The sequence below is a fragment of the Sorex fumeus genome, unplaced genomic scaffold, assembly GCF_029834395.1.
Source record: "Sorex fumeus unplaced genomic scaffold, SorFum_2.1 ptg000067l, whole genome shotgun sequence".
Lineage (NCBI taxonomy): Eukaryota > Metazoa > Chordata > Mammalia > Eulipotyphla > Soricidae > Sorex > Sorex fumeus.
The window spans coordinates 159,386-185,890 of NW_026606124.1; the positions used below are offsets into that span (position 1 = coordinate 159,386).

The 26,505-nt window shown below is 54.2% G+C and overlaps 1 protein-coding gene across 1 annotated transcript in view; it reads left to right on the plus strand.

Annotated features, from left to right (window-relative positions):
* LOC130036823 (CAP-Gly domain-containing linker protein 1-like) overlaps positions 1-26,505 on the plus strand; it is a 45,041-nt gene that overhangs the window by 8,219 nt on the left and 10,317 nt on the right. Inside the window, 10 exon segments of the mRNA XM_056128728.1 lie at positions 388-512; positions 2,218-2,440; positions 5,950-6,124; positions 6,127-6,146; positions 6,503-6,606; positions 7,650-7,704; positions 8,094-8,691; positions 8,694-8,779; positions 10,929-11,138; positions 11,327-11,334. Coding sequence (XP_055984703.1) covers positions 388-512; positions 2,218-2,440; positions 5,950-6,124; positions 6,127-6,146; positions 6,503-6,606; positions 7,650-7,704; positions 8,094-8,691; positions 8,694-8,779; positions 10,929-11,138; positions 11,327-11,334 — 1,604 coding nt within the window.

The following is a 26,505-nucleotide window of genomic DNA, read 5'->3' on the forward strand; positions in this document are numbered from 1 at the left end:
TCGAACTCCACTAAGATATGAGAACAGTCATTTTCCTTTAGCTGGTTTCTGGCTTAATTGTTCTCCAGTGTTGGGGTTGCCATGGCTCCGCTCCCATTCCCGCGGGGCAGCGACCCCCTTGCCACACCAGGTGGCTGGCCAGGGTCAGAGATTCCCAGGGGTGTGGTCAGCCAGGCCGCCAGTGACAGTGAGTGGGTGTGAACGCCGCTGCCTTGCATGGACACTGAGCAGCAGCGTCTGCTCACCCTGTAGGGGTTGCAGGGGGAAATGGCACCTTGACCTTTGAGGTTTCTTAAGGAAATCCCTCCTCTGAAGCCAGAATGTTCCTTCTCGGGGGTGGGGGCGCTGTGCACAGTCCAGGGTGCCTGACCCGTGTCCCTCTGGCAGGTGGGAGGCGTGGAGGCCGGTGTGGTGCGCTTCCTCGGGGAGACGGACTTCGCCAAGGGGGATTGGTGTGGCGTGGAGCTGGACAAGCCGCTGGGCAAGAACAATGGTGCTGTGGCTGGAACGAGGTGGGTCCTCCTGCCCCTCCCAGACAGCCTGGGGCAGTGCACGGTGCCCGGGAGGTGCTGAGGGGACTGCAGGCCACTTCACTTGGTTCTTAGGCAGGGCCACTTCCAGTGGCACTCGGGGACCCTGCAGGGATGTGGGGACAGACTGGGGCTCCCACATGCAGCTGTGCTCAGCCCGCAGGAACCCCCCGGGCCTGCTGTCGCCCTTCAGATGCTGGGGAGGCTGCTTGGAATCGCCCCTGGTTTGCGCGGTGGGGGTGGGCGGCGTGGAGGGAGTGTGCGTGTGAATGTATGAATGTGTGTGCTTCGGAGTGTGGATATGTATGTATGAGGGTGTGTGTATGTGAACGTGTGAGTGTGGGGCTGTGAGAGTGTTGGTGAGGGCATGAGCATGTGAGTGTTGGTGGGGGTGTGAGCATGTTTGTGAGGGAATGAGAGCGTGTCATTGTTGGTTTGAGAGCGTGCAGGTGTTGGTTGGGGTGTGCGTGTGTATGACTGTGGGGCTGTGGGAGTGTGGGAGTGTTTGTTGGGGTTTGAGTGTGAGTGTGTTTTTGTTGGGGTGTGAGTGTTGGTGGGTGTGGGATGTTGGGAGTGTGGGAGTGTTGGTTGGGGTGTGAGTGTGTGGGAGTGTGGGAATATCGGTTGGGGTGTGAGTGTGTGTGTTTGTTGGTGTGAGTGTGTGTGTTAGTTGGGGTGTGAGTGTGTGAATGTGGGGCTGTGGGAGGGTATGAGTGCTTGTTGGGGAGTGAGTGTGTGTGAGTGTGCGGCTGTGGAAATGTGGGTGTGTTGTGGTGTGAGTGTGTGTGTTTGTTGGGGTGGAAGTGTGAGAGGGTGGGAGTGTTGGTTGGGGTGTGAGTGTGTGTTTCTTGGGGTGAGTGTGGGAGTATTTGTTGGGGTGTGAGTGTGTGTTGGTTGGGGTGTGAGTGTTTGGGAGTGTTGGTTGGGGTGTAAGTGTGTGTTAGTTGGGGTTTGAGTGTGTGTGAGTGTGGGGCTGTGGGAGGGTATGAGTGCTTGTTGGGGAGTGAGTGTGTGTGAGTGTGGGGCTCTGGAAATGTGGGAGTGTTTGTTGGGGTGTGAGTGTGTGTGTTTTTTGGGGTGGAAGTGTGAGAGTGTGGGAGTGTTGGTTGAGATGTGAGTGGGTTTGTTTCTTGGGGTGAGTCTGGGAGTGTTTGTTGGGGTGTGAGTGTGTGTTGGTTGGGGTGTGAGTGTGTGTTGGTTGGGGTGTGAGTGTGTGGGAGTGTTGGTTGTGTGTGAGTGGGTGTTTCTTGGGGAGTGAGTGTGTGTGAGTGTGGGGCTGTGGACATGTGGGAGTGTTTGTTGGGGTGTGAGTGTGTGTGTATGTTGGGGTTTGAGTGTGTGGGAGTGTTGGTTGCGATGTGAGTGTGAGTGTGTGTTGGTTGGCGTGAGTATCTGGGAGTGTTGGTTGGGGTGTGAGTGTGTGTGTTTGTTGGGGAGTGAGTGTGTGTGAGTGTGGGACTGTGGAAATGTGGAAGTGTTGGTTGGGGTGTGAGTGTGTTTGTTGGGGTGAGTGGGAGTGTGAGAGTGTGGGAGTGTTGGTTGGGGTGTGAGTGTGTGGGAGTGTGGGGCTGTGGGAGCGTGTTAGTTTGTGGGGATGTGAGGCTGTGGGACTCAGTGGACTCTGCGGTCGGCGCCTGTCTCTCTTGCCAAAGGTGTCTTTTGTCCGTCCACTCCTCGTTGTCCGCAGGTACTTCCAGTGTCAGCCCAAGTATGGCTTGTTTGTTCGTATTCACAAAGTCACCAAGATCGGCTTCCCCTCCACGACGCTGGCCAAGGCCAAGGCGGCCCCCGTGAGGCGTGTGATGGCCACCACCCCCGCCAGCCTGAAGCGCCGCCCGTCGGCCTCCTCGCTCAGCTCCGTGAGCTCCAAGGCCTCATCCGTGAGCAGCAGGCCCAGCCACACGGAACTAGTAAGCAGCCCCCCCTCCCCCGCCCTGTGCGATGCTCAGGCCCCCACAGACTCCCAGGGCCCCAGGGGCAAGAGGCGGAACAGGACCAGGTGGGCTGGGCAGCTTCGGGTGGCAGGCGAGTGACTTCCCAGCCACCACCGGTGACAGGAGCAGGGATGGGCCTTTCCTCGGGTGCTCAGGGCTCAGGCCGCCTTAGGGATGAAGTGGGGGAGCTGAAGGGGGCGTCAGAGGGTCAGAGCGGGACCCAGAGACTCTGGGGAACGCTTGGCGCTTGGCATTGCCTGTTTGCTCTCTCCGTCCCTCCCTGCTCCCTCCTGTCCCTCTGCACCCCTGTCGACACAGAGGGGCCTCGACTTCTGTCCATTGCGGGGCCGCAAGTCAAAGCTGGGGCCTTGTGGCTTCTCCCCTCACGTCTCTCTGAGTCATAAACACTAAAGTGTGTCCGAATGTGCAAGGGTGTCCTGAGATATTGTCCACAGGGAAACGGGCCCACGGTGGAGATGTGTCCCGGGGGACTGGCTTTGCTGGGGGCTGCGCTTCCTGCCGCCCCCTCTGCTCCCTGAATTGACCCTCGATGCGGAAGAGGAGGGAGTGAGTGTGTGTGCAACGGAAGATACAAATCAGATGACGCGGGAACGGGAGCCAGGAGGCCACGCGCCGTGGGCACAGGCCTGGGGCCAGTCCTGTCTTGCTCGACCACCACCAGGTTTCCCTGCCCTGCCTCCATCCTCACGTCCGACTCCTCCTTCCCCTCGACTCGCCATTCAGGAGGGGAGCAGACTCAGAAGCCCCTCTCCTTCCCTCGCGAGCCAGCCCATTTGTGGAATTTGGTTTTGTTTTTCTGCTTGACTGTGGGCCACACCCTGCAGTGCTTCAAGGGGCCGTTTGCAGTGCTGGGGTTGAGCCGGGGCCTCCCACATCCGAGCAAGAGCCCCACGCCTGAGCCGTATCTCCAGCCTCCCCCTGCTGTCTTGTTTTGTTCTGTTCTGGGGTCACACCTGGCAGAGCCCAGGGCTTTCTTCCACCTCTGTGCTCGGGATTATTCCTGGCGGGCCTCCGGGATTGAGCCTGGGCAGCGCTGGGGCTTCGCTCTCGAGCTCTTTGGCCCCTGCCTTGCATATCTTTACGCAGGGTGGAGCTCACTCCTAAACTGCACATCACCGTTAGCGTCTATGACAGGAATATAGAATGATTCTGTGTGACTTCATGGAATTATACCTCGACAACATAATTCCATACGTGCACACACAAGCGATCACACACACACAGCCACTCATACATGTACACGTAGTGCATACCGTATATACACAGACTGATGGGTATATACACACAGGCACGTACCTGCATAGACACAACGCGCGCATGCACACAGGTGTGTGTAGACATGCCCACAGCAACGTACGTGCATGCATACATACATGCACACAGGTCCGTGCGTGCCCTGGGGGAGCCTCCCGGTTCGCGTGTTGGCTGAGTTGCTCTTCTGAGGTACCAGGCTCCCACAGAGGGTCTGGCCTTGCTGGCAGGGAGCCTGGGGCCTCACACACCACGCGCAGAGCAGAGGCTTTGGCATCAACATCCTGAGTTCAGTTCGTGGCCCCGACCTTGCCCAGCCCCTCAGCGCCTGCCTCCCCCCATGCCAGGGGTGCTGCTTTCTCCCTGCTCCGGCGCCTGAACCTCACAGTCTCGTTCATTCCCATGGTTGCCTGAAAGAAGCTGTTCGCTCCCATGCTGGTTTCCTCAGGGAGCTGTCTCGGGCCCAGGAAGCGTGTGCGTCCGGCATGCCCCACCCGCTCAGGCCAGGAGGCTCAGGGAACACCGCCGCCCGCCTTTCCTAGTTTTTATTTTTGCTCTTTGGTTTTGGGGCTCACCTGGCAGTGCTCAGGGACTCCAGGCGTGGTGCTTGGGGGCTGCTCGCGGTGGAGGGGGTTTAAGCCCAGGTCTTGGTGGAGACCCCCAAGGCTGTCAAGCTCTTCCCAGCCACCCCTTGAAATCAGAGTTTAGTGCACTTCCCGGCAGCACTGCACATGGCTGGGCCCGAGAGCTCGTGTCCTCCTAGAAATTTTATTTATTTATTATTTGGTTTTGGGGCCACACTCAGGGGTGCTCAGGGCTTATTCCTGGCTCTCTGCTCTTGGGGTCACTCCTGACGGTGCTGGATCTTGAACCTCTGCAAGCACCTTCCCCCCCCCCCAAAAAAAAAACTCTTTGGCCCTGGGGAGAGCATTTAATCTGACCAATATACTTTAAGTGTATTGGGGAGTCACGGCCAGATCCTTACGCAGAGGCAAGGATGAGCTGCTCCCCGGACAGAAACAGGTAGCTCGAGAGCTCCCAGCAGGCAAAGCAGCGGTGGACAGCCTGGGCCCTGCTGGGCCCGTCAGTCAGCAGGCAATTGGCAGCAGCTCAGATGATGCAGGGAAGCGGCAAGAGACCCTGCGGCTGGCTCGCAGCAGGGCAATGGGTCAGGGGTGGCCGGGCAGAAGGAGCGGACGTCCTCGGCCACCCCCGCCCCAGCCCCTGCCACCGTGTGCCTGAAGAATGAAGACCAGGTCCCGCTGTGTCCCTGCCTGCAGGGGCCGTTGTGCCGCAAGGAAACTGGTCTGCAGAGCGACCATGAGCGACCACGAGCCCAGGACAGAACGGACAGGACCCCCAGTCCCCGCGGCCCTCCAGCCCACTCCCCTCCCCTCCTCACTGTCTTTGCCTCTTCTCTCCTTCCCTTTGTGCTTGGTCTTCCCCTGAGCTGCCCTTGCTGTCCTGCTCGCTGGGCGTGAGCCCTCACACATGCTCACCCACCACTTGTTCCTTTTTTTCCTGGATTTTGGGCCACACCCCAGCAATGCTCAGGACTTCCTCCGGGCTCTGCACTCAGGAGTCACTCCTGGTGGGCTCGGGACCCTATGGGGTGGGTACCTGGGATCCAGCTCGGGTCAGCGGCGTGCAAGGCCAGCGCCTTCCCCGCAACTTTACCATTCTAGCCTCTCATCCCCCACTTTCGAAGGCAGATGGCACAGGGGTCTTTTATGGGGTCACACCCAGTGACCCTCAGGGGCACGAGGCCATTCCCAGAGACAAGAGTCTCTGGTTACTGCTATTCAGGCCTGGGGCGGGTGCTGGGGAGAGCGAGGTGAGCTGGAAGGAAGAGGAAGAGAGAAGGGCCAGGCTGCCCTGGGGAGACCCTGACTGACGGACGTGCAAGGCTGAAGATGCTGGAGCCGGCCTCAAGCTCAAGCCAAGGGCTCAGCCTTAAGGAAGCTCAGGCCAGAGCGGGCTGTGGAGGGGGCTGCCTCCGGCTCTGCAGAAGAGTCTCTGGATTCCCACGAGGCCCGTCAGTGGAGCCCAGGTCCCGTCCAAGGATCTTCGGGAAGGTTTCAAGACGCTTCTGCTGAGAGTCGCTGGCCCATATGCAAGGATGCAGCACTGCTCCATGTGCTTTGCCGAGAATCACCGCGTGCATGCCCGCGTCCGCCGCCCCCACCCCCTTCACGTCTCTTTTTCCTTTGCAGTTGCCGGAAACTTCCTCCCGCCGCGCCCGCAAGATCTCCGGCACCATCGCCCTCCAGGAGGCGCTGAAGGAGAAGCAGCAGCACATTGAGCAGCTGCTGGCTGAGCGGGACCTGGAGAGGGTGGAGGTGGCCAAGGCCACGAGCCATGTGGGGGTGATAGAGCAGGAGCTAGCCCTGGCCGGGACGGGCATGACCAGGTGACGTCTGTGTGCAGACGGCAGTGCCGGGGCCAAGAGACGCTTGCGGCAAATGCTGGGCGCGACCTTGGTGCAGGCGGTGCAGGGAGAGGCTGTGGGTCCCCGTCTGCCGTCGTTGCAGTGGCATCCGGCACGTGGTTTGATCACATGCGCCTTCTGCTCACCCCGTGGGGGTTCAGGGAGCGCCGAGTTGTCCCCGCCGGTGCTTTCGTGGTGTGGTTCCCCCCCGGCCTTCCAGAAATGCTGCAGCTTAGGTGGGAGACGCGTTCAGCGTGCTGCAGTGGCAGGTGGCAGTGCCAGCCCACAGAGGGCTGTCGGGGGCGGGCAAGGACACTCATGCACCGTTGCCTCCACAGTACGTCCTGGAGCTAGGGGCCAAGATGGACAAGCTGCGGGCCATGCTGGAAACGAGCAACTGGGAGAAGGTGGAGCTGCTGAACCAGCTGGAGGAGGAGAAGAGGTGAGGCCGTGCCCCAAGCTGGGGAACTGCCTCGGGCGGGGCGCGCCTGGCCTTCCAGGGCTGTGAGGACCAGAAACCACCGGGTGCCCAGTCCTGAGCGTGGCCTCACAGGGGGGAATGGGGGGAGCTCACTGGAGCCCAGGCACCCCCGGCCCTCCCTGCTGTGTCCACGTGGCCTGGTGTTCAGGAGGCCTGTGCTGGGTGACTGGGAACTGTCGTATCCCAGTGGGGCCCTGTGGGAGTCCCTGGGGTTAAGTCCCGGGTGGGAAGAAAACTGCAGCACCCATGGAGCACAGCAGCAGCCAGGCAGGGCTCAGGCCAGGCTGCAGACAGACGGACGCGGGCCTCAGGCCTGGCTGCAGAGAGACGGACACGGGGTGCCGGCCAAGACCGCCTTCTCAGATGGGCTCCCGGCAGTGTGGTGCCCAGGGGCCCTGCCAGTGCCCGGCTCAGCTCCTCAGCTCCACATGCCGAACTCGCCACGTCCCCTGGGAGCCCCTCCTGCCCCCCCTAGCCCCGAGACGTTTGCTGCTTCTCCCCGAGGGGCTCAGTTGTTGTCCCGATGCGGGGACAGGAGCTGCCTGACAGGGACTGGTATGCGCTCCGGGTCAGTCTTTAACCACCTCTGTTAGCTGCAAGGCCGAAAGGGTTGATATGACACTGCGCCTGGCATTGGCTCGACTGAGCTTCCTCCTGTAGCCTGCGGGTACCACCCAGTGCTCGCAGCCGAGGGGACTCCCTGACTTTCTTTTTTTTCTTTTTGGGTCAACCCAGCGATGCTCAGGGGTTACTCCTGCCTCGGCACTCGGGAATTACTCCTGGCATTGCTCAGGGGACCATAATGGGATGCTGGGAATTGAACCCGGGACGGCCACGTGCCAAGACAAACGCCCTGCCCGCTGTACTCTCGCTCTGGCCCTCGCTGACTCTCTCAGCCCTCCTGTGTGTGGAGGCGGGGGCTGGGTCAGGCGCGCATCTACAGGATGGTGGCCCTCATGGGGGGCAGCAGTGACGCCCCTCACAACTCTCCCTCTCCCCCACAGGAAAGTGGAGGACCTCCAGTTCCGAGTCGAAGAGGAGTCCATCACCAAAGGCGACCTGGAGGTAAAGCCCGGGCAGGTCAAGAGGCTTGCAGGGTGCAGGCAAGGATGCGGGGTGCCTGGCCGACCCCGCCAGGACCACTTCTGCTGGAGACTCAGAATCAGACACGGATACACCTGGCAGGGCCCGGCAGAGGCACCTCTGCTCCTTGGGGTCGGAGGCTGCTGTTGATGAGCGTTTTTCTCTCGTTCTGAGAGTCGGGTCTAGGCCTTTGCCTCAGCTTTGATTTTCAGTCGAGCAGCACAAATCAAATCCTTTAGAACCCCAGTATTTTGAAGGTATTCCTTAAAACAAGAAGAAGCAAACAGTCAGTTTGCAAAAGAATAATTTCTATTTCTGCTTCTTTTCCTTCCTGTTTTAAGTTCATGGAAATTTTGTTTTCCCACCAGAAGGAGGTGAAGGCCCTGCAGGCGGCCTCCGAGAAGCTCGCCAAGGAGAACGAGTGGCGGAGGACCAAGCTGAACCATGCCAACGAGGAAAACGCGGACGTGATCGCCCCGTGGAAGTCCAAGCTGGAGACAGCCATCGCCCCGCACCAACAGGCCATGGGCGAGCCGAAGGCGTCCGTGAGCCGGGGCGTGGGCGCCAAGGCGGCCAAGCTGGCCGAGCTCAAGATGCAGATGGAGAAGCTGCAGTTCGAGTCCCAGCAGGAGGTGGAGAGCCTGAAGGCCCAGCTGGCGGCTGAGCGTGCGGCACGTGCCTCTGAGCTGCAAATGCTCAGGTCGCAGCTGGTCAGGACGGCCCAGGAGCAGAAGAACAGCCTGGAGGCCGCACGGGCCAAGCTCGACCAGACCGAGGACCAGCACCTGGTGGAGATGGAGGACGCCCTGAACAAGCTGCAGGAGGCGGAGACGAAGGTAAAGCACCTGGAGGGCTTGCGGGCCATGTGTAGTCAGCAAGCCCAGGCCCTGGCCGACGCCACGGCGCAGCTGGAGGCCACCCAGGAGAAGCTCTTGCAGCTCGATGGGCTCCGGAAGGCCAGTTCCGAGGTAAATTGGAAATGGAGAAGCTCAGGCAGCAGCTCCTGGTGGCTGAGCGGCAGATTCAGGAGTTAGAGAATGCAAAGTGGGCCGAGAGCGGCAGGTTGGTACCCGGGCGCCCTCGCCCACTTCCACGCTCGCTCCCTGCATGCTGTGTGTCAGTGTGCTCGCCGCCGTGTTCCGGCTTGGTGCTGACAGGTCTCCCGGTCACGTCCCGTGCGGTTCCCTCTGATGGGACTGAGAACGTGTCGGCACGATTCTGGGGCGGTCATTGGTCCCCAGCACCCGGATGCCGTGCTAGCCTTGGCCCCAGCTAATCGGGCCCGTCTGGGGTCTTTCTGAAACAGAGAACTCTTCACAAGGCCAGTAAGAAAACCAGATAGGAGCCCCCAAACCAAACCTCTGCTCCCCCCCTTGGGCCCCCTGCGTACTCGCCGAGTCCGCCCCGACCCTTGGGCTCGAGTCTGGCCGCAGGAGTCTTTCCCTGACCTTGCTGACCACCTGCTCGTGTGACTGACTTTGCCGTCCTCTCCCCGAGGCGCCTCAGTTTCCAGCTGGTGCTCAACACCTCTGAACCTCTGAGCTCCCTCAGGGCTGGTGACGTGGCCCATCTTGGTATTTCTCATTGCCGGCCCCTCCCTGCCTGCAGCACAAGCCCCTGCCCAGCCCTGCAGTGATTTCAGCCCTTTCAGCCTCTAAGGGATGCTTGGGCCAAGTCCGCCTTCCAGCATGGCCTCCTGCTGGCCACGGGCATGGACTCTCATGGTAGCCCTGACCCTGGGGAAGGACAAGATAGTGAGATCTGGGCCATTCCGAGGAAGCTGCAGTTCTCACCAAGGAGCCCCGAGAAATGCCCTTTTCCTCCTATAGGATTGTGGTGGCAGGGACGCGCCCTCCCAACCGCACCCCCCCCACCCCCGCCCCCTGGCGCTGTGCACTTTGTTGGAGAAACTTCTCTGTTGGCCAAGATGGAAGGGCTGTGGGGTTTGTAGACAGGACTTACAGACATAACAGAGGGACCCAGAGACCCCCGGGAGTTCCTCTCAGGACTCAGGACTCCTTAGCTGGCATTCCAGAAACAAACGGAATCAATTCCTAGGACACAGCAGGGGATAGTTGAGCCACTTGTTCGCATCAAGATGTAATAAACGTCAAGTTCTGGTGACTGCTGCCTAGTGGATTAGAGGTTCTTCAATTTAAATTTCATATTGAAACCCCTCAAACTTTTAAAGTCACAGACAAGAAACTACAAGAAAGTAAATCTTGGGGGCCAGAGTGATAGTACAGTGGGAAGGGCATTTGCCTTGCACACGGCCTACGTGAGTTCGATCTCCAGCATCCCATAGGGTCACTGTCATTGTCACTGTCCTCCCGTTGTTCATCGATTAGCTCGAGCAGGCCAAAAAAAAAAAAAAGATAACCTTTTCCTCCTTCCCTCCCCTCCCTTTCCCTTTCTTCCCTGTTTCCTCCCTCCCTCCTTCGTATCCTTAGCCTCCCTCCTCCCTTACTTACATCCTTCTTCCTCGCCAAGCCATGCTCTTGGCTCCGGGGTCCTCCCGCCCAGCAGTAGTGGGTCTTTTCAGCTTGTGGACCCATCTTAGGCTCGCCCAGTGGTGCTGCAGTTCCAACTCGGGCCTGGTGTGTACTCCAGCCCTTTGTGCCATCTCACCGCCCCTGGAAAGTCAGTCTTTCTCATAGGCTTTCTTATTTTCTGGTCACTCCAAAGTTAGATCTAGAAAACGCCTGTGTTTGGGCTGTTTTCTATAACCACTAGACAGTCATCACCAGAACTGATGGCGCCAAGGCCTTGGCTTCGCGAGCTTCAGGCAATCACGCTCACCTCACACCTCTGTTCTTCGGGGTTGTGTTGGGTCATGGGCTTCTCATACGTGTTTTCTGTTTTGTTTTCCCCTTCCCGTTCCTGTTCGTCTCCTTGGTCCATTCACTCCATCCTTGTCACTCTGGTAGACCGATAGCCTGGCCGAGGAGCTGCAGGGGAAGGGGCTAGCGCTTCATAGTCTTCAGGAGAACTTGAACGAAGCCGGCCGAGTGAAGGGGCCATGTGTGCGCGTGTGTGTGTGCATGTGTGTTTGTGTGTGTGTACTGGTGAGCAGAGCAGAGGGGCTGTGTGTGTATGTTTATGTGTTTGTGTGTGTGTGTGTGTGTGTGTGTGTGTGTGTGCAAGTGTGCTGGGAGCGGGCAGGGGGCCGGCGGCTGACGGTGGCCCCTGGCTCTCCGCAGGAGGAGAAGGTGGACGTGAGCCGCAGCCAGTCCCAGGCTCTGCAGGCCGAGCACGCCAAGTCCACCACGGAGAGCCAGGCACAGCACGAGGAGGCGCTGCAAGCCCTGCAGAAGCTGCTGCTGCAGGCGGAGGAGAAGCTGCAGGCAGCGCAGGCGGAGAACGGGAGCCTGCTGCGGGAGGTGGCCGAGCTGAAGACGCAAGCCGACAAGGCCAAGGTGTGTGGGCGCAGGGCCGCCGTCTCGGGGTCGGGCTCTGTTGGGGGCCTCGGCCTGCAGCCTCAGACACTTCCTCCGCCCGTCGGCGCCTGTGAGAGCCGGAAGGGGGTTGCTCCCGGGGCGCTCGGCAGAGCACATAGAAGCCCAGGGACCCCAGCTTGGGTTGTCCGTTTTGTCTTTAGCTTGTTCGGTAAGTTCAGGCCTTCGTGTTTTCACTTGATTGCTCAAAGGCATTTTTTAGTGTATCAGAGAAATGTTAAGGTTCGAAGCTCAGTGGGGAGAAATAGAGCAGCTGGAATTAGTGCAGTGAGAGGGCACTTGCTGTGCACGTGACCCACCGGGGGATCCCCAGCATCCCCCAGGGTCCCCCAAGCACCCAGGAGGAAGTCGTGACCTCTGCCGGGTGTGAACCCCAAAACAAAAAGGAAAATAATGTACACACACATACATGTGTGTACATACATAACATGTACATATGTGTACATCTTTATATCCATATAATAAGTGTATTTTAATTCATATGTACATATTTTGATACATTTTTAGTTTTACATGCTTGGTCCCATGTATAGTTTATACATATATGTGTATGCGTATACATATATGTGCTTGTATGTATACGTGTGTATACATATCTATAAGCCAATGGAAAGAAAATGGAAGCGAGCTTACATCAGAGGAAACCAGGGCTGCTGAGAGGCGGCCATGGCCTGCGTGTGTGTTGGTGCCCGGCCTCTTTCCACCACGCACCGCAGCCAGGGCTACGTCTCCTCTCTGGACCACCTGCACGGCCCAGTTCTGTGGCCAGCAGCCTCGTGTGCATGCTCAGGTCAGTCCCATTCCGGTAACATGACTGTCAGCGGTCAGCTGCCCAGCGCACACCAGTAGCCTGCTGCAGCTCATGGCTGCTGAGCTGGACAGAGAAGATAGCCCTTGCTGCAGAAAGTTCTGGAAAGTACATGGTGGTTAAACTGTGGTGTGCATTGAGACTCAGAAATGAAAACGCACAACCCGTTGCTGTCGGGCAGGGAGAGCAGGTGAGGGAGACCCTGGCCCGTGTGTGGCCAGTTTTCCTGGAGCCCCTGGGCCCCTCCCAAATTACTGCAAATACTGCCTTGAGAGAAACCATATCCTGGGCCAGAGCGATAGCACAGTGGGTAGGGCGTTTGACTTACACACGGCAGACCCAGTTCAATCCCCTGCATCCCATATGGTCCCCTGAGCATCGCCAGGAGTAATTGGTCCCTGGTTCTTACATGGCACAGGAGGGGAAGTGTACCCCTGCGTGACCCCTGTATGACCCCTGGGGAGGTGGTGCACGGAGTGACCACACAGGATCCGGGGGACATGGGGCAGCCTGGCGAGATCACTGAACAGCTGACCACTCCCAGACAGCTCAGAGGAGGAGGGAGCCCGGCAGGGACTGGACACCCAAGTTAGCTCGCCCAGAGCCTGGGCTGGGACAGGAAGACAAGCCACATGTGTTGACATACGCAGTGTCTCAAGGTTTTTTGATGACCGTGAGGAGGCCAGCCAGTGCCCTCTGACCTCATAGCCCCACTTTCCCGGGCTCGAGTGACTGCTGACAGCCTGGGCTGCTCCTCCCTCGCCAGGAGTGATCCCTGAGCACAGAGCCAGGGCTTAGTCCCCACCCTACCGGGTGCGGCCCCCAAACAAACCAAACTGACTACCCACAAAGGTTATAGATAAGTGTGTATACATATATAGACATGTACATATGTATATATGCGTGTAATCTTCGAAAGAGTCAGGGAATATCTACCATTTAAAATATCCGAGAATGGGGCTGGAGCTATAGCACAGCAGGTAGGGTGTTTGCCTTGCACATGGCCAACCCAGGTTCCATCCCCGGCATCCCATATGGTCCCCGAAGCACTGGCAGGAGTAATTCCTGAGTGCAGAGCCAGGAGTCACTCCTGAGCAACGCCAGGTTGTGACCCGAAAAGCCCCTCTCCCAAATTAATTGATTAATTAAAATAACAGAAGCCAAAAAGAAGGATGCTGAGGAAGAAGGGGCTGTGCTCACCTGGCACCCGTGAGAACCAGGGCCCAGGCACCCACTGCCGGAACCACACCTCCACACGCTCCCAGCACAAGAGGTGATGCTTAAGGAGTGAAATGCCTCATGGACAAGGACACATTCCTTCAGTCAAAGGGGTCATGTCCTTGCCGGAGCCCGAGAAGCCAGACCTCTCCACTGCCCTTACTCCTGCTGCTCTCCCAGAACCTGGGCTTCGGGCTCCCATAAAATTGGCAAATCTTCACTTTGCCAGAGTCGAACACCACTTTGGAGGGCCTCCTTCCCATCAGGAAGGTCCAGTCGCAAACGGAAACGTCCACCAACATGTGGCTGTCCCGGCCACGTTGCGCATGCTCTGGGCGCAGAGCTGGGGGAGTCTGGTCCTCTGGGCCGCCTTCCTGCTTCTTGCTCCTGTCGAGGGAGACAGCTGGGTGGGGTCCTCTGGGGTTCGCACACTTGGCTCCAGACCCCAGTGGCCCTGGATGGCACATGTGGGCTGAATTGAACTTTGCATGTGGGCTGTGGAGCTGGACCCTGCATGGACTTGTTGGGAACTGAACATTTCCATGTTTTGTTTTGTTTTGGTTTTGGTTTTTTTCAGCTGGAGGAAGAGAGATCTGTGTTTCTTGGCTCCAGTGTGGGGGAGCCTGTGCACTCTCAGAGACTTGTCATCAGAACTTGCCCTGAGGAAGAAAAAGAATCAGTCTGTTTTTCTGGTTTTCTTTCTACTTTCTTTAGGGACCACACCTGGCGATACTTCGGGCTTCCTCCTGGCTCTGCACTCAGGAATCACTCCTGGCTGCTCTCCAGTGGCCCCTATGGGATGCCAGGGATCAAACCTGGGTTGGCTGCGTGCGAGGCAAGCACCTTTCCCGCTGTGCTATCACTCAGACACAAACCTGCCAGTTTTTAAGTGAAACATGAATGTTTCTGCCTACAGTCATGCTTGCTTTTGTAAAGTGGAATTCCCCCCCCCCCATCAATTTTAAAGTAGTGAGTCTGTCTTTGTAGGAGAGGGAAGGCCCTCTTGACTCCCTGCTCTGAGAGGAACCGAGGGGGCCCAGCATCTCCTCCTGGGGTTTTCCCTGGGGCACCCGGGAGCTTGCGTTCAGGAAGGGAGATGGGAGCTCTGGCTGCCTCAAACCCTGGGGCGGGGACTGGAACTGGGGCCCAGCCTTCTCTGTGGCGGGCTCGGATGGCTCCTGCAGATGGCTCACCGTCTCACGCTCTCCTTTAACACAGATTGATTTCCTGAATTCCGTGATTATGGACCTCCAAAGAAAGAATCGGGACCTCAACATGAAAGTGGAGATGATGTCCGAGGCGGCTCTCGACGGGAACAGGGACGACCTCAACAATTACGACAACAACTTCGGCCCGGCCACCCCATTCTCTGCACTGTGCAGAAATCTCCAGCAGTTGATGGATGACATAACACACTACTTGTGAAACACCTAAAATAACTAATTTACTGTCTTTACAAGGTTTACTTTTTTCACATTGCTTTTAGATGAATGTATGATGAGAAATCAACATTCATAATTTTGGATTTTCTTATCACAAAAAAATGAAATGAAGGACCTCAACCATTAGAAGTTTACCATCCAGTCTGAATCTATTTATCTTCATTTGAATGTTTTCTAGTTCTGTAAAAAGTGATAAATAATGTACCATCCAGGCTACATGTATAAAAAGAACTTCTATAATAGTATATATGCTTTTGATGTATTTTCCTCTGGAGATTATCAGGTGTCTCACCAGTCAAAGATCTGTAAACTATTGAAATTTTTAGTAATAAACATGATTGAAATTGTTTCACAAACTATGTAAAGCAGTATTAAAATTTGAGCAAACAGGTGTTCTATATCTACTTTAATAAAAGTATTTATTTTTTGCCAGTGATAACTGATTATTCTCTGGTTTATTTAGAAAAGATTTTTGGCTAGCAATGAAGAACTATAGAGTCAAATGAGTCAAACAGTTTCTACAATGGAATTCTGATACACCAATTTCTTTTTGTTTCTTTATGTTTGTGCCACACCTGGTGATGTCTTAGGGCTTATTCTTGGCTCTGCACTCAGGAATCACTCCTGACAGTGCTTGGGCAGACTATATGGAATGTCAGGGATTGAAGCCAGATTGGCCAAAGCAATGCCCTACCAGCTGAACTATTGCTCTGTGCCTGTATACCATTTTCTTCAAAGTGTTTATCTTGGGCTAAAGAGGTAGTACAGTGAGTAGGGTTCTTACTTTGCATGTGGCTGATCTGAGTTCAATGGCAGGAATCCCATCCAGTCATCTGTGCCCTGGCAGGAGCAATCTCTAAGTGAAGAGGAAGGAGTAAACCCTAAGAAGCACTAGGTTGGGAGTATGGTGCCACCAGCAGGTCAGTCTGTACCTGTGAGGCGAGTGCATCAGCAGCCTGATGGCGCCTTCAGACTTCCAGGTACCCCCAAATTGCTGCCGTGCGTTTGGCCAGACCCCAAAAACTTGGGGCAGAGTTGACCAAGAAAGTAAACAGGCAAAAGTTAGATATGTGGAAGACACACCCACAAATCACCTCCAGTTCAGCTATATAATTAGAGGCATGGCCTCTCTGGTCCCTGATTGAACTGCTTAACGGCCATGATCCCAGAGACTCAGAAACAAATCTCGAAACCCAACGGTTTTTGGCAGAGATGTGTCCAGTCCCTGCAGTAAGTTAGAGGCGCTGGGCCACCCCAGGTGGGAATAGATTTTGTGCGTTGGCCTGTTCCCCCTGGCAGCCCGCTGGCCGCCATCCTCCAGAGGCCACTGGACAGTCAGGTTTGGGCCCACAGTGACGAGACACGTAGGGCCTCACGGGATGGGGGTGGAGCTGGCCCTTTCCTCCCCAACAAGACCCCAAGTCATCACCCACAAACAGCCTCTCTGGCTTCTGATCAAGCTGTTTAACGGCCATGATCCCAGAGACTCAGACACAAATCTCGGAATCCAGTGGCTTTTGGCAGAAATGCATCCAGACCCTGCAGTAGGTTACTGTCGCTCGGCCATTCCAGGGAAGAAAGGGTGCTGTCCCTCCACCTGCTCCCCCTTGGTGGCTCGGTGGCCGCCATCCTCCAGAGGCCACTGGACAGTCAGGTTTGGGCCCTCAGTGATGAGACACGTGGGGCCTCACTGGATGGGGGTGGGACCAGCCCTTTCCTCCCCATCCCAACAAGACCCCTAGTTGCCGCCCACTAACAGCCTTTCTGGCTCCAATCAAGCTGCTTAACGGCCGTGATCCCCGAGACTCAGGAACAAATCTCGGAACCCAGCAGGTTTTGGCAAGAAATCCCTCCATATTTCATTGTTACAATTTTGGAATTTCAAAATCGCACAGCCACTACTGCAGCCACACAACATCATATGTTATTCATAACCAGGAATAGAAAACAAATTGTCTACTGTTGCCTTTTCAGGAGATCTGAGTGTTGGGGTAAAATCCCAAATAATAATAGTGGATCCAGTGTCAAAATATTGAATGTAATCAAAGTAGAGATAGATTAATGTGGAAATCATCTCCTCCACAGGTAAGGGGAGGGTGTGGGATGGGGGTATACTAGGGGTTTTGGTGGTGGAGAATCGGTACTGGTGAAGGTACGGGTGTTTCATTGTATGACCAAGACTTAAACCCGAAAGCTTTGTAACTGCTATCATGGTGATTCAATAAATAAAATTATAAAAAATGGAAAAAAAGAACCACTGGTGAAGTTTAAAGGTACAAAAAACCCTACACAGGGGGCTGGAGAGATAGCACAACGGGTAGAACTTTTGCCTTGTATGCAGCGGACCCGGGTTCACTTCCCAGCATCCCACATGGTCCCCTGAGCACCGCCAGGAATAACTCTTGAGTGCAGAGACAGGAATAACCCCTGTGCATCGCCAAAAAGCAAAAAAAAAAAAAACCCAAAACAAATAAAACCTTTATTGTATTATTGCAAAGCTTCCTAACCAACGTAGCCTAAAATGAATACCTTCAGTGATTCTCCATAGCTATTTCACAAGAAGAAATTAAAGGGACACCATGCATTGCAAGCACCATCAATCCATAAAATCTGGGAAAGAAACTGGAAGTTGCTATATTTTTAACCCAAAATGAACAGATCCAAAGATGTTTATAAGCACCAACTCCTGCACGTTTGACGCACGTGTCCTCAGGTTGATTTTCCTGGAGAAAGAGCTTGAACAAGACCATCACTTTTAGCCTACATAATCCCCAATAGCAGTCCTTGACTTTAGAATCTATGGTAGGGAATTCAAACGGTCTATACGTGAATCATGGTTACTTGGCAGGATATCCAAATATTACATCGTACTGTGAATATTCTGTAATACGAGGTTGTAAGTCAGTAAACTCTAGATTGGAGAGAGAGCCCTGGGGCAAGGCTGATGCCTAGCAAGCAGCAAACCCAGATTCTTTTCCCTGGCACTTCCTATGGTCCCCAGCATCCCCTCCAGGAGTGATGCCTGAGCAGAGCTCGGAGGAGCCTCAGCACTGCTGGATATGGTTCCCGAGTCCCTTCACAAATATAAGTAAGCACCCATTTTGTGGAATATAATATATATGGTCACGGTCCTCCCGTTGTTCATCGATTTGCTTGAGCAGGCCCAGAAACGTCTCCATCGTGAGACTTGTTACTGTGTTTGGCATATTGAATACGTCATGGGTAGCTTGCCAGGCTTTGCCATGCGGGCGAGATACTCTCTGTAGCTTGCCGGGCTCTCCGAGAGGGGTGGAGCGTGCAAGGCAAACGCCCTACCCGCTGTGCTATTGCTCCAGCCCATAATATACATCAGGATCAGGATCAGGATCATCCTGTTGTCCGTCGATTTCCTTGAGCAGGCACCAGTAACGTCTCCTTCTTCCTAGCCCTGAGATTTTAAAAGAGCCATTTCAATACTCTTTTAGGATTAGGAGAATGAGCCCCGTCATGGTTACTGGTATTTGGCATATTGAGTAGGACACGGGAAGTTTGCCAGACTCTGCCATGTGGGCAGGATACTTTCGGTTAGCCTGCCGGGTTCTCCAAAGTAAGAACGCGATAATAAGATGTCATTATTCCGGGAGCTGGGTTTTATAGTCTCTGGATTTTGGCCGTTGATGGGATCAACCTGGCGCTGGCGGCAGCTGGTGGGTGTGACGTTTACCTACTGGAAGATGGGGAAGGGGTCTGGGTGGAGAAGGCCCAGTCCCGATCTGAGTAGGCTTGGAGACCTCAGCCCTGGGACCCGCATGCCTGGGTTCCTCTGCCAGTTCTTTCATGCATGAGGCCCATCCGGACGTGTGGAGAGTGGGCCCAGCATGGCCGTGGCTGGCTCCAGAGGTCCTCAGCTGCTATGGCTCTGCTCGGGGCGGGGCGGGGCGGGGCGGGGCGGGGGAGAGAAACTCAACCCTCCCCCCTCCAAGGGGCCCCGGTGAGGAGAGCCAGGCACGGGGGCAGGAGACTCTGCTCAGACAAGAACTGGATCATTAAGATCAGGCCAGGGCCAGCCCGCCAGCGAGAAGGGCGCCCTCCTGTGGCATCTTGGGAGAACAGCAGCTCAGGCACAGGCTAGAGAATCAAGATCAGGCCAGGGCCACCCTACCAGAGAGAAGCGCGCCCTCCCGTGGCAGCTTTGGAGAACTGCAACACACACAGGAGCTGGAACATTAAGATCAGGCCAGGGCCACCCCCGCCAGCGAAAAGGGCGCCCTCTCGTGGCAGTTCGGCAGAACTGCAGCTCAGATAAGAGCTGGATAATCAAGGTCTGGCCAGATCACACCCGCCAGCGAGAAGCGCGCCTTCCCGTGGCAGCTTTGGAGAACTGCAACTCAGACAGGAGCTGGATAACTAATAGCAGGCCAGGGCCACCCCCGCCAGAGAGAAGGGCGCCCTCCCGTGGCAGTTCGGCAGAACTGCAGCTCAGACAAGAGCTGGATAATCAAGGTCTGGCCAGATCACACCCGCCAGCGAGAAGCGCGCCCTCCTGTGGCAGCTTGGCAGAACTGCAGCTTAGTCAAAGGCCGGGGAGTCAAGATCTGGCCAGCCACCCCTGCCTTTGCCCCCAGGTGACCCTTTCTGCCTTGTTTCATCCAGCCCCCCGTGATCTCTTTCTCACCCCCTCACATTTCTCTAACTTTCTTTCAATAAAAACATTTTACTGAAGAATTTTATTGAAAATCTTTTTTCGATAAAAAAACATCAGAATCCTTGCATTACATTGCCGACGTTGCCAGTATCATGGCCATGTTTACCATACGGCCACCAAATTTCACCAAATTTGCCACAATGTCACCAAGCCCACCAAATTCGTGCCACAGCAAACCAAAACGGAAACACCCCCCCAAAAACAGCAGTGGCAAACGTTACCAAATTCACCATACCAACACCAGATTCACCATGTTTGTGCCACAGTGTACCAAATTCACCAGATCTGTGTCAAAGCCAACCAAAATCGGAAATATAAAGCAGCAGTGCCAAACCTCACCAAATTTTACCAGTGTGCCAAGTTCACCAGATTTGTGCCACATTCAACCAAAACACAAATAACAAAATAGCGGTGCCAAACATCACCGAATTTTCCATAACATCACCAAACTTGCCAGATTTGTGCCACAGCCAATCAAAACAGAAATAGCAAAAAATAGCGATGCCAAACTTCACTGAATGTACCAGTTCACCAAATTAACCAGAATTGTGCCACAGCCAACCAAAACAAATACAAAAAACAGCAGAGACAAGCGTCACCAAATTTGCCATAGCATCACCAAAGTCACCAGATTTGTGCCATAGCCAACCAAAACCAAACTACCCCAAAAGCACTAGTGCCAAAGTCACCAAATTTGCCATAGCATTGCCAAATTCACCAAATTTGTGCCACAGTCAACCAAAACGGAAATGCCCCCATAAGAGCCACGCCAAAAGTCACTAAACTTCCCATCTCATAGCCAAATTCACCATATCGTCACCAAGAGTCATCGAACTTGTGCATGACTTCATTTTATGCCCGACATCATGATTACCACCACCACGAAAATGACCATGACCAGCCTCAGACCATGATCACCAGATCACCAGCATGATCTGATCGGCAGAGCGTCCGCCTGCTCTGTCCGCATCACCATGTCACCATCATCACCACAACTACATCCCCAACAATGCTGCCATTTTCACCACCAAAGCATCATCACCACAGCACCATGCGACAGCTATTCCTGCCACCATCACCACCGCCACAATCTTTGGCATTGCCATTGCTGCCTCAATAACCGTCACCATTGTCGTTCCACCAGCTCAGCCTATCCCAGTGCCCCCCATGAGTGTGACTGATGTGCTGAGGGGGTGCCTCCCTCCATGACGAGTGCCGCTGTGCCGAGATGGATGCCTGTGTGTCTGGGACGTCCGTGCCCCCTGCCAGGCGTGGGCACTTTGAGCTGAGGGGTGCGGGCGAAGGTCCGTTTTCTTGCACTCGGGGGCCCCTAAATGGGGCAGCTGCAGGGAGCCAGTTTCTCTGATGATCACTGATGACAGTCCGGTGCTTGCTGGGCTCCAGAACTCTGAGAAGAGAGAGAGACACACACAGCGAGAGATCACTCACAGGCGTTTTGCTGACAGCTGCGTCCCCTGAGCAGAAATGATAATAATATACATATATATGAGATTGATATCCAAGGCTAGGAAAATGGGGCCAGGAGGACTGGTCAATGGTTGGAAGCTCCCACAAGCATCGGGGACAGAGGGTAGTTAGGATAGAGTAGGGACCAGTTTGGCAGTAATGCTTGGAAATGGTTGGAAATCACTTTGGACGGGAACTGGGTGTTGAAAGTAGGTAAAGAGATACACATAATAACCTTTCAATATCTGTATTGTAAACCAAAAGGCGTGTGTCAGAGAGAGGGGGAGAGAGAAAAGAGGGAAAGGGGGGGTAGAGAGAGAGCACTGAAGAAAGAAGGAGGGAGAGAGAGGTGCCTTGCCTGCCTGGGGGAGTAGGGAGACTGGGAACATTGGTGGTGATCAATGTACACTGGTGAAGGGACAGGTGTTGGAACATGATATGACTGAAATCCAATCATGATCAACTCTGTGTATTTCACTAGGATTGAAAAAATTCACAAAGAAAATAACATTTCTAAAAAGACAAAACAAATTTAAGTCGATCTTGAAATTTTGAGCGAGCAGCAGCGCAGTGGGCTGGTGAGCAGTGCTAGCAGAGCCTCACCTGGCAGCTGTGGTGGGAGTCAGCTCCCACACTCCAGAAGCTTCCGAAGCTTGGCTCCCTCTCCCTGGCCCAAACTGAGCCTTACTCATCAGCGTTCCTTTGGGGGCTGCAGGGGCTGACGCATATGAAGCATATCCCTCCTGCAAGGCAAATGCCTTAATCCCTGTGCTATTGTAAGGTCAGAAATAGAAATGTAAGGGCCGCCCGGGCTAATAGTCATGAAAGAGTTAAGTGGTAGGAAAGAGTTCACCAGAGAACTGTAAAAGCTGTGAAACTAGAGCAGCAAAAGCTGGCTCAAAAGAGTCATAAGGTAGCTCCCACCTACACCCTGCTATGACCTTGTGGCTGGGCCGATATGGGGACATGTGCTCAGATGTTCCGAAGAAGTTCATCTTGTCAAGTGTCGTGCTGTTCTTGGTAAAGCTGCAGATTGCTGTACTGTCAGATTCCTTTGTTTACTCTTGGTTATAAAATCCCACTGTACTTTGGCTCGGGGCTCTCTGCCTCTGTCCTGTTTTCGGGACATGTAGTGAGCCCCGGCATGCTTGGACAATAAACCCTGTGCGTGTTGCATGAGAAAGTCTCCTGGAGTCTCCTTCACGGGCGGCGAGCGTCTCGACCCTAACATTTGGAGGTCCCACCGAGATCTGCTCTGCTGCCCCGGCCCTCTCCAACGGGCTCTTCTCGGGGTAAGTAAGGCGCCCCGAAACTGGGAATCACCATCGCGTAAGGCCAGGTCCTGACTGGCATGGTGACTGTCGGTGCGAGGCGTGAGCCTTCTCGGACTGTGGCTGACAGTCGTGTCCGGGAGCCACAGGTCACGCCCCCAGGGGCGCCCTGGTGGTGTGATAAAGGAACTTGGGAACGCCTGGATGTCTCCTAGGAGGCAGGTGCTGCGACTTTGTTGCCAGCAAAGTCAGGGAGGCTGCTAATGGTTTAGTTTCAACATGAGTTTCTAGAGTTATAAAATGGGTTCATCTCGGATGTCAGCTTGCTGTAATAGTTTCTGAGAATGAAGAATTTCATGGGAAATTTTACTAACTATATTGTTAGACAGCCTGTCCAGTGCGTGAAAGTACATGCTACTATTTTGACAACTTTATTCCATGCAAAGCCTTGTCACCAGCCCCGATCTTCAGAGAGCTTTGTACACAAGTGTGAAATCCTTAATGTTGCATGATAATCTAGGAGTGTTTTAATCTTTTTCCTGGAAATCAGAATTTTAAGACGTCTTTTGGTTAACTTCCAATGTCAAGTGATCTTTTGCCCAGTGAATATACCTTGTAAGAGCTTTAATTGTGAGCATTTTTAAGACTTTTTGAATGGTTCTAGAACTGATCTAATGCTTTTGAAATAGCACTGCAGAGTACAGTTTTGTTAAGTGAGATTATTGGTAGCTGTGTCCCAACTTGGGAGATCATGTTGTACTAAGATCAGTAAAATAAGAGTTCAATCTTGTGGGATGACAGGAATATAGATATATGTCTTAAGTCAGAAAGATAATGGATGGAGATATCGTCAGTGGGAAAAAGGAAAGGGATCCTGTGAAAGTGAAGATGGTTTTTTACAGGACAGAATGAATGTTAAGGAATGTGCAGAAGGTTAGAGGTTGTGTTTGAAAAAAAGGAACTGATCAAACTGTATTGTTATAAGAAACTTTAAATGACACCTGCAGAATTGTTCTAGTGCCTTTTTGGTAAGCTCTATGGAAAAGATATTAGACAGATTGTCCAGACTCCTGGTACGGTGCTCTTAGAAAATGGAAGTCAAGATTTAAACATGATGCTAAATTGTATCCTTTATCGCTGCAGATTTAAGCTTCTTCTGACTAGGACCCACAGCAAATGGGTGGATTGCACCTCACCGTGAGTAAGGTGAAATGCTTGCTCTTCTCTTCTTTTATACCTTCAGTATGTTCTTTAATTCTCCGTGGCAGTATGTTGGTTTGTATGAATCTAGGTAAGTCTTTCCTCTCTGTAGTAGGGTCTACCCCTCATGCAGATAGGAAAAACCAGCTATGGGACCCCAAAGCCCTCTTCCAGGGAAACAGTCAGGGGATCTCTCTAAATGACAGGAGCAGGGACTTAACAGGGACTGTTTCAAGTACCCTACAAACCTCAGGGCAAGCCTAGAGGCAGGCCGGCTCAAGGAAAGACTGGAAATCATCATTGGCATGGAGGAATCTAGGTGAACTCAGTCTGGGCCTGCTCTCAGCATCAAGGAAGTAACGTGGAAACCAGGATTTCTCCCAGCCCTGAAGAAGGCCCAATGTCCTCTAGCCACTTGTGGCTTGCACGGTAGAAGTCAGAGCAGAGGAGAGACCAAAGGAATTAGCCATGAGGACTGGTCAGCAGGAGCAGCTGCTGGGGTCTGTTCGGCTGTGTCCATGTAGGCGTTGCCACACATCCCCTGTCATGGACAGCTGGCCGGGAGTTGTGCAATGTTCCACGCTTGTGTCAGGAACATGCCAAGGAAGCTGCCCTCTCCTCCTGCCTCAGAGCTTATGGCTCAGGCAAGTTGGATAGTCCTGACCAAAGAATGGGGCTCTGGAACTGGAGCGACATTCCAGCGTGGAGAGCATTTGCCTTGCACATGGGCAACTTGGGTTCGATCCTCGGCATCACATATGGTCCCCCTGAGCACTGCCAGGAGTAATTCCTGAGTGCAGAACCAGGAGGAACCCCTGAGATCTCCCGGTATAACCCCCCCCCAAATCGAAATCTGCTCATCTTTCTTAAACCCCTTCACTTTGAATAAACATTCAAAATCAGATTTTCTAAGTGTGTGTTAGATTTAGAGCAAGGAACTCTTAAAATAATCTTATGGTGGCATCAGTTACCAAATAAGTTTGTTTTGCTTTGCTTTGGGGACGCAGTGCTCTGCTGTCATTCCCACCTCCAGAGACCATGCAGTGCTGGGGACCAACCCAGCTCTCCTGTCTGTGAAGTGTAGACCCCAGCCCAGCCCCCAAACACATGCCATAGGAAAGTCAAGATTCCTGACCCACAGGGTCGCATCAGAGATTTCCTTTCCACTAAAACCGTCTTATTTCCACCTAAAAAAGATCCTAATTCCAAGCGAGGTGTTACTCATGTAATAGCTTAACTGCACAGAAGTCCACCCTTTCTGGTGTACGTCCAGCGCTTGGGTGTTGAATTCAAGAGATCTCTGTCAGTCTCAGATTCTTTTCTTACTACTTAATGATCTGGAGTGTAAGTGTGAGCCACGCACTGAGATAAATACACACTTCTCTTTTCATCTCTGTGAGAATTTCCGTTTTCCGTAAACCCATGAGAATTCTTTAATGTGTGTGCGGATATCTTGGGTCTCACTAACCAGATATACATTCTGCCATTTCTAACGTGGGCCTCAGTCTCTGATTCCTCCTGTCAGTTTTTGGAGGGATCCAACCCTCGGAACATGCTCCTCGTTCACCCACTCACCCGGGGACCAGGGAGACTCGGCTTGTTGCTGTAAGTTACGCCTCCTTCACTGTGTAACCTGCCCGCATCACTGGTGCTATGGCCCATTACCACAAGGTGGGATGGAGGGAGTACCCAGTGGCCCTCCCGGCTTTTCCCGAGGTGCACATTCCCTCTGTCCCCAAGACACAGATTCGAACCACTGAGTAGGACACGAACATCCACAGCTGTCCTGGACCCCAGACTTTAATGAGATCCTCCACTTCACACGCACCTCTGTCTCTCTCCAAATATGCGTCCCAGGAGCCACACTTCTGTCCCCTCTCATGTCCTTTCCAGGCTGTGGCATTGCCCAGTCTTGACTGGCCGTCCGTCCCCGCCCTGTGCTCCCCCACACACGTCCTTTTGTGGTGTAAATGCTCACACACACACACACACACACACACACATAGCCACACACGCACCCATTGGGCTGTATCTGTTGTGTCTTCGCTCCTTCCCTGTCTTGCCGCCCTCTCTCCCCAGGCCAGGTCCTCCTCCTCCTCCTGTGCAAGCCAGCCCGGAGGCGAGTCTGGCCGGGGGTGTGAGGCCACACGCTCCGTGTGCCCTGAGCTCTCATCCTCTACCGGAAACCCATGTTCATCTTTCTGTTCTGGCCTTTTGCGAATTGCCTTTTTGTTTAAGAGCAACTCACTTTGGTCCTCTCCAGAGTCTGGATGAAAATCATTCTCTGTTGGATTAGTCGGAACAATCTTTGCCCCTGTTCTGGCTCAGAAAGGTTTCAAAAACACGTTCTCCGAACTTGCTGAAAGTTACTGAACTGAGTGACAACCAATGGATACTCCCTGCATAAAGCCTCTCTGCAAGACATTCGTATAATTGCTTTGCATGTGTGTGTTTTAATTGTTATCATTGCTTGGTAATAATTTATTCAGGAAATAGCACTTCAACCTGGGATTAGGTGTTTAAAAGAATTCTTTTTTTGGGGGGGTGGGGTGGGGCAACAAGTCCTTTTTTTTCTTTCTGTTCTCCATCTCCCAACGTTATTAACTTGTTTCTTTAAATTCACATGAACACAATGATACGCAGGTTCTGGCATGTACTCATAGGCAAACGCTATCTCCCTCACTGTCAGTAAAATTTCACTAAACTTCTGCAAGCATCAAAGCCTGGGCCCCTCCCCCCGCAATAGTCCTGGGAGCCAGTGAGCATCGGTTCTAGGGCAGTTGTGCACTGGCCTCTCTCTGGCTTGATTTCTGGCACAGGAAGGGAAGTCGAGGCCCCAGGGGCCATGAGGACCAGCAGGGCCCGCGACCAGCAGTCCGTGGCCGGGGAGTCCAAGGAGACTCAGTGGGCTGGGGGTTCCCGGAGGTTCGCGCCCAGCCGCAGCAGCAGCAGGGCGCGGTGGGGAGAGGACGTTGCCCCCCCCCTGCCCAGACCCGCCCCCTCAGCCCGGGGGCAGTGGTCGGACGCTCCGCCCCGGAGAAGGGGGTGCAGGAGAGACCCCCGACCTGGGGGTCAGAAGAAGCCGAGCCCGGCCACGTCTGGCTGCGTGCCTTTGAGCATCAGTTTCCCCACCTGGATTGGAGGGCGCCCCGAGCAGGGGTGGGGTGGGGGTGCGTGTTGAGTCTCGGGTGGGTACGCTGCAGCGGGGACAGCCCCCTGCCGGCACGTGCGG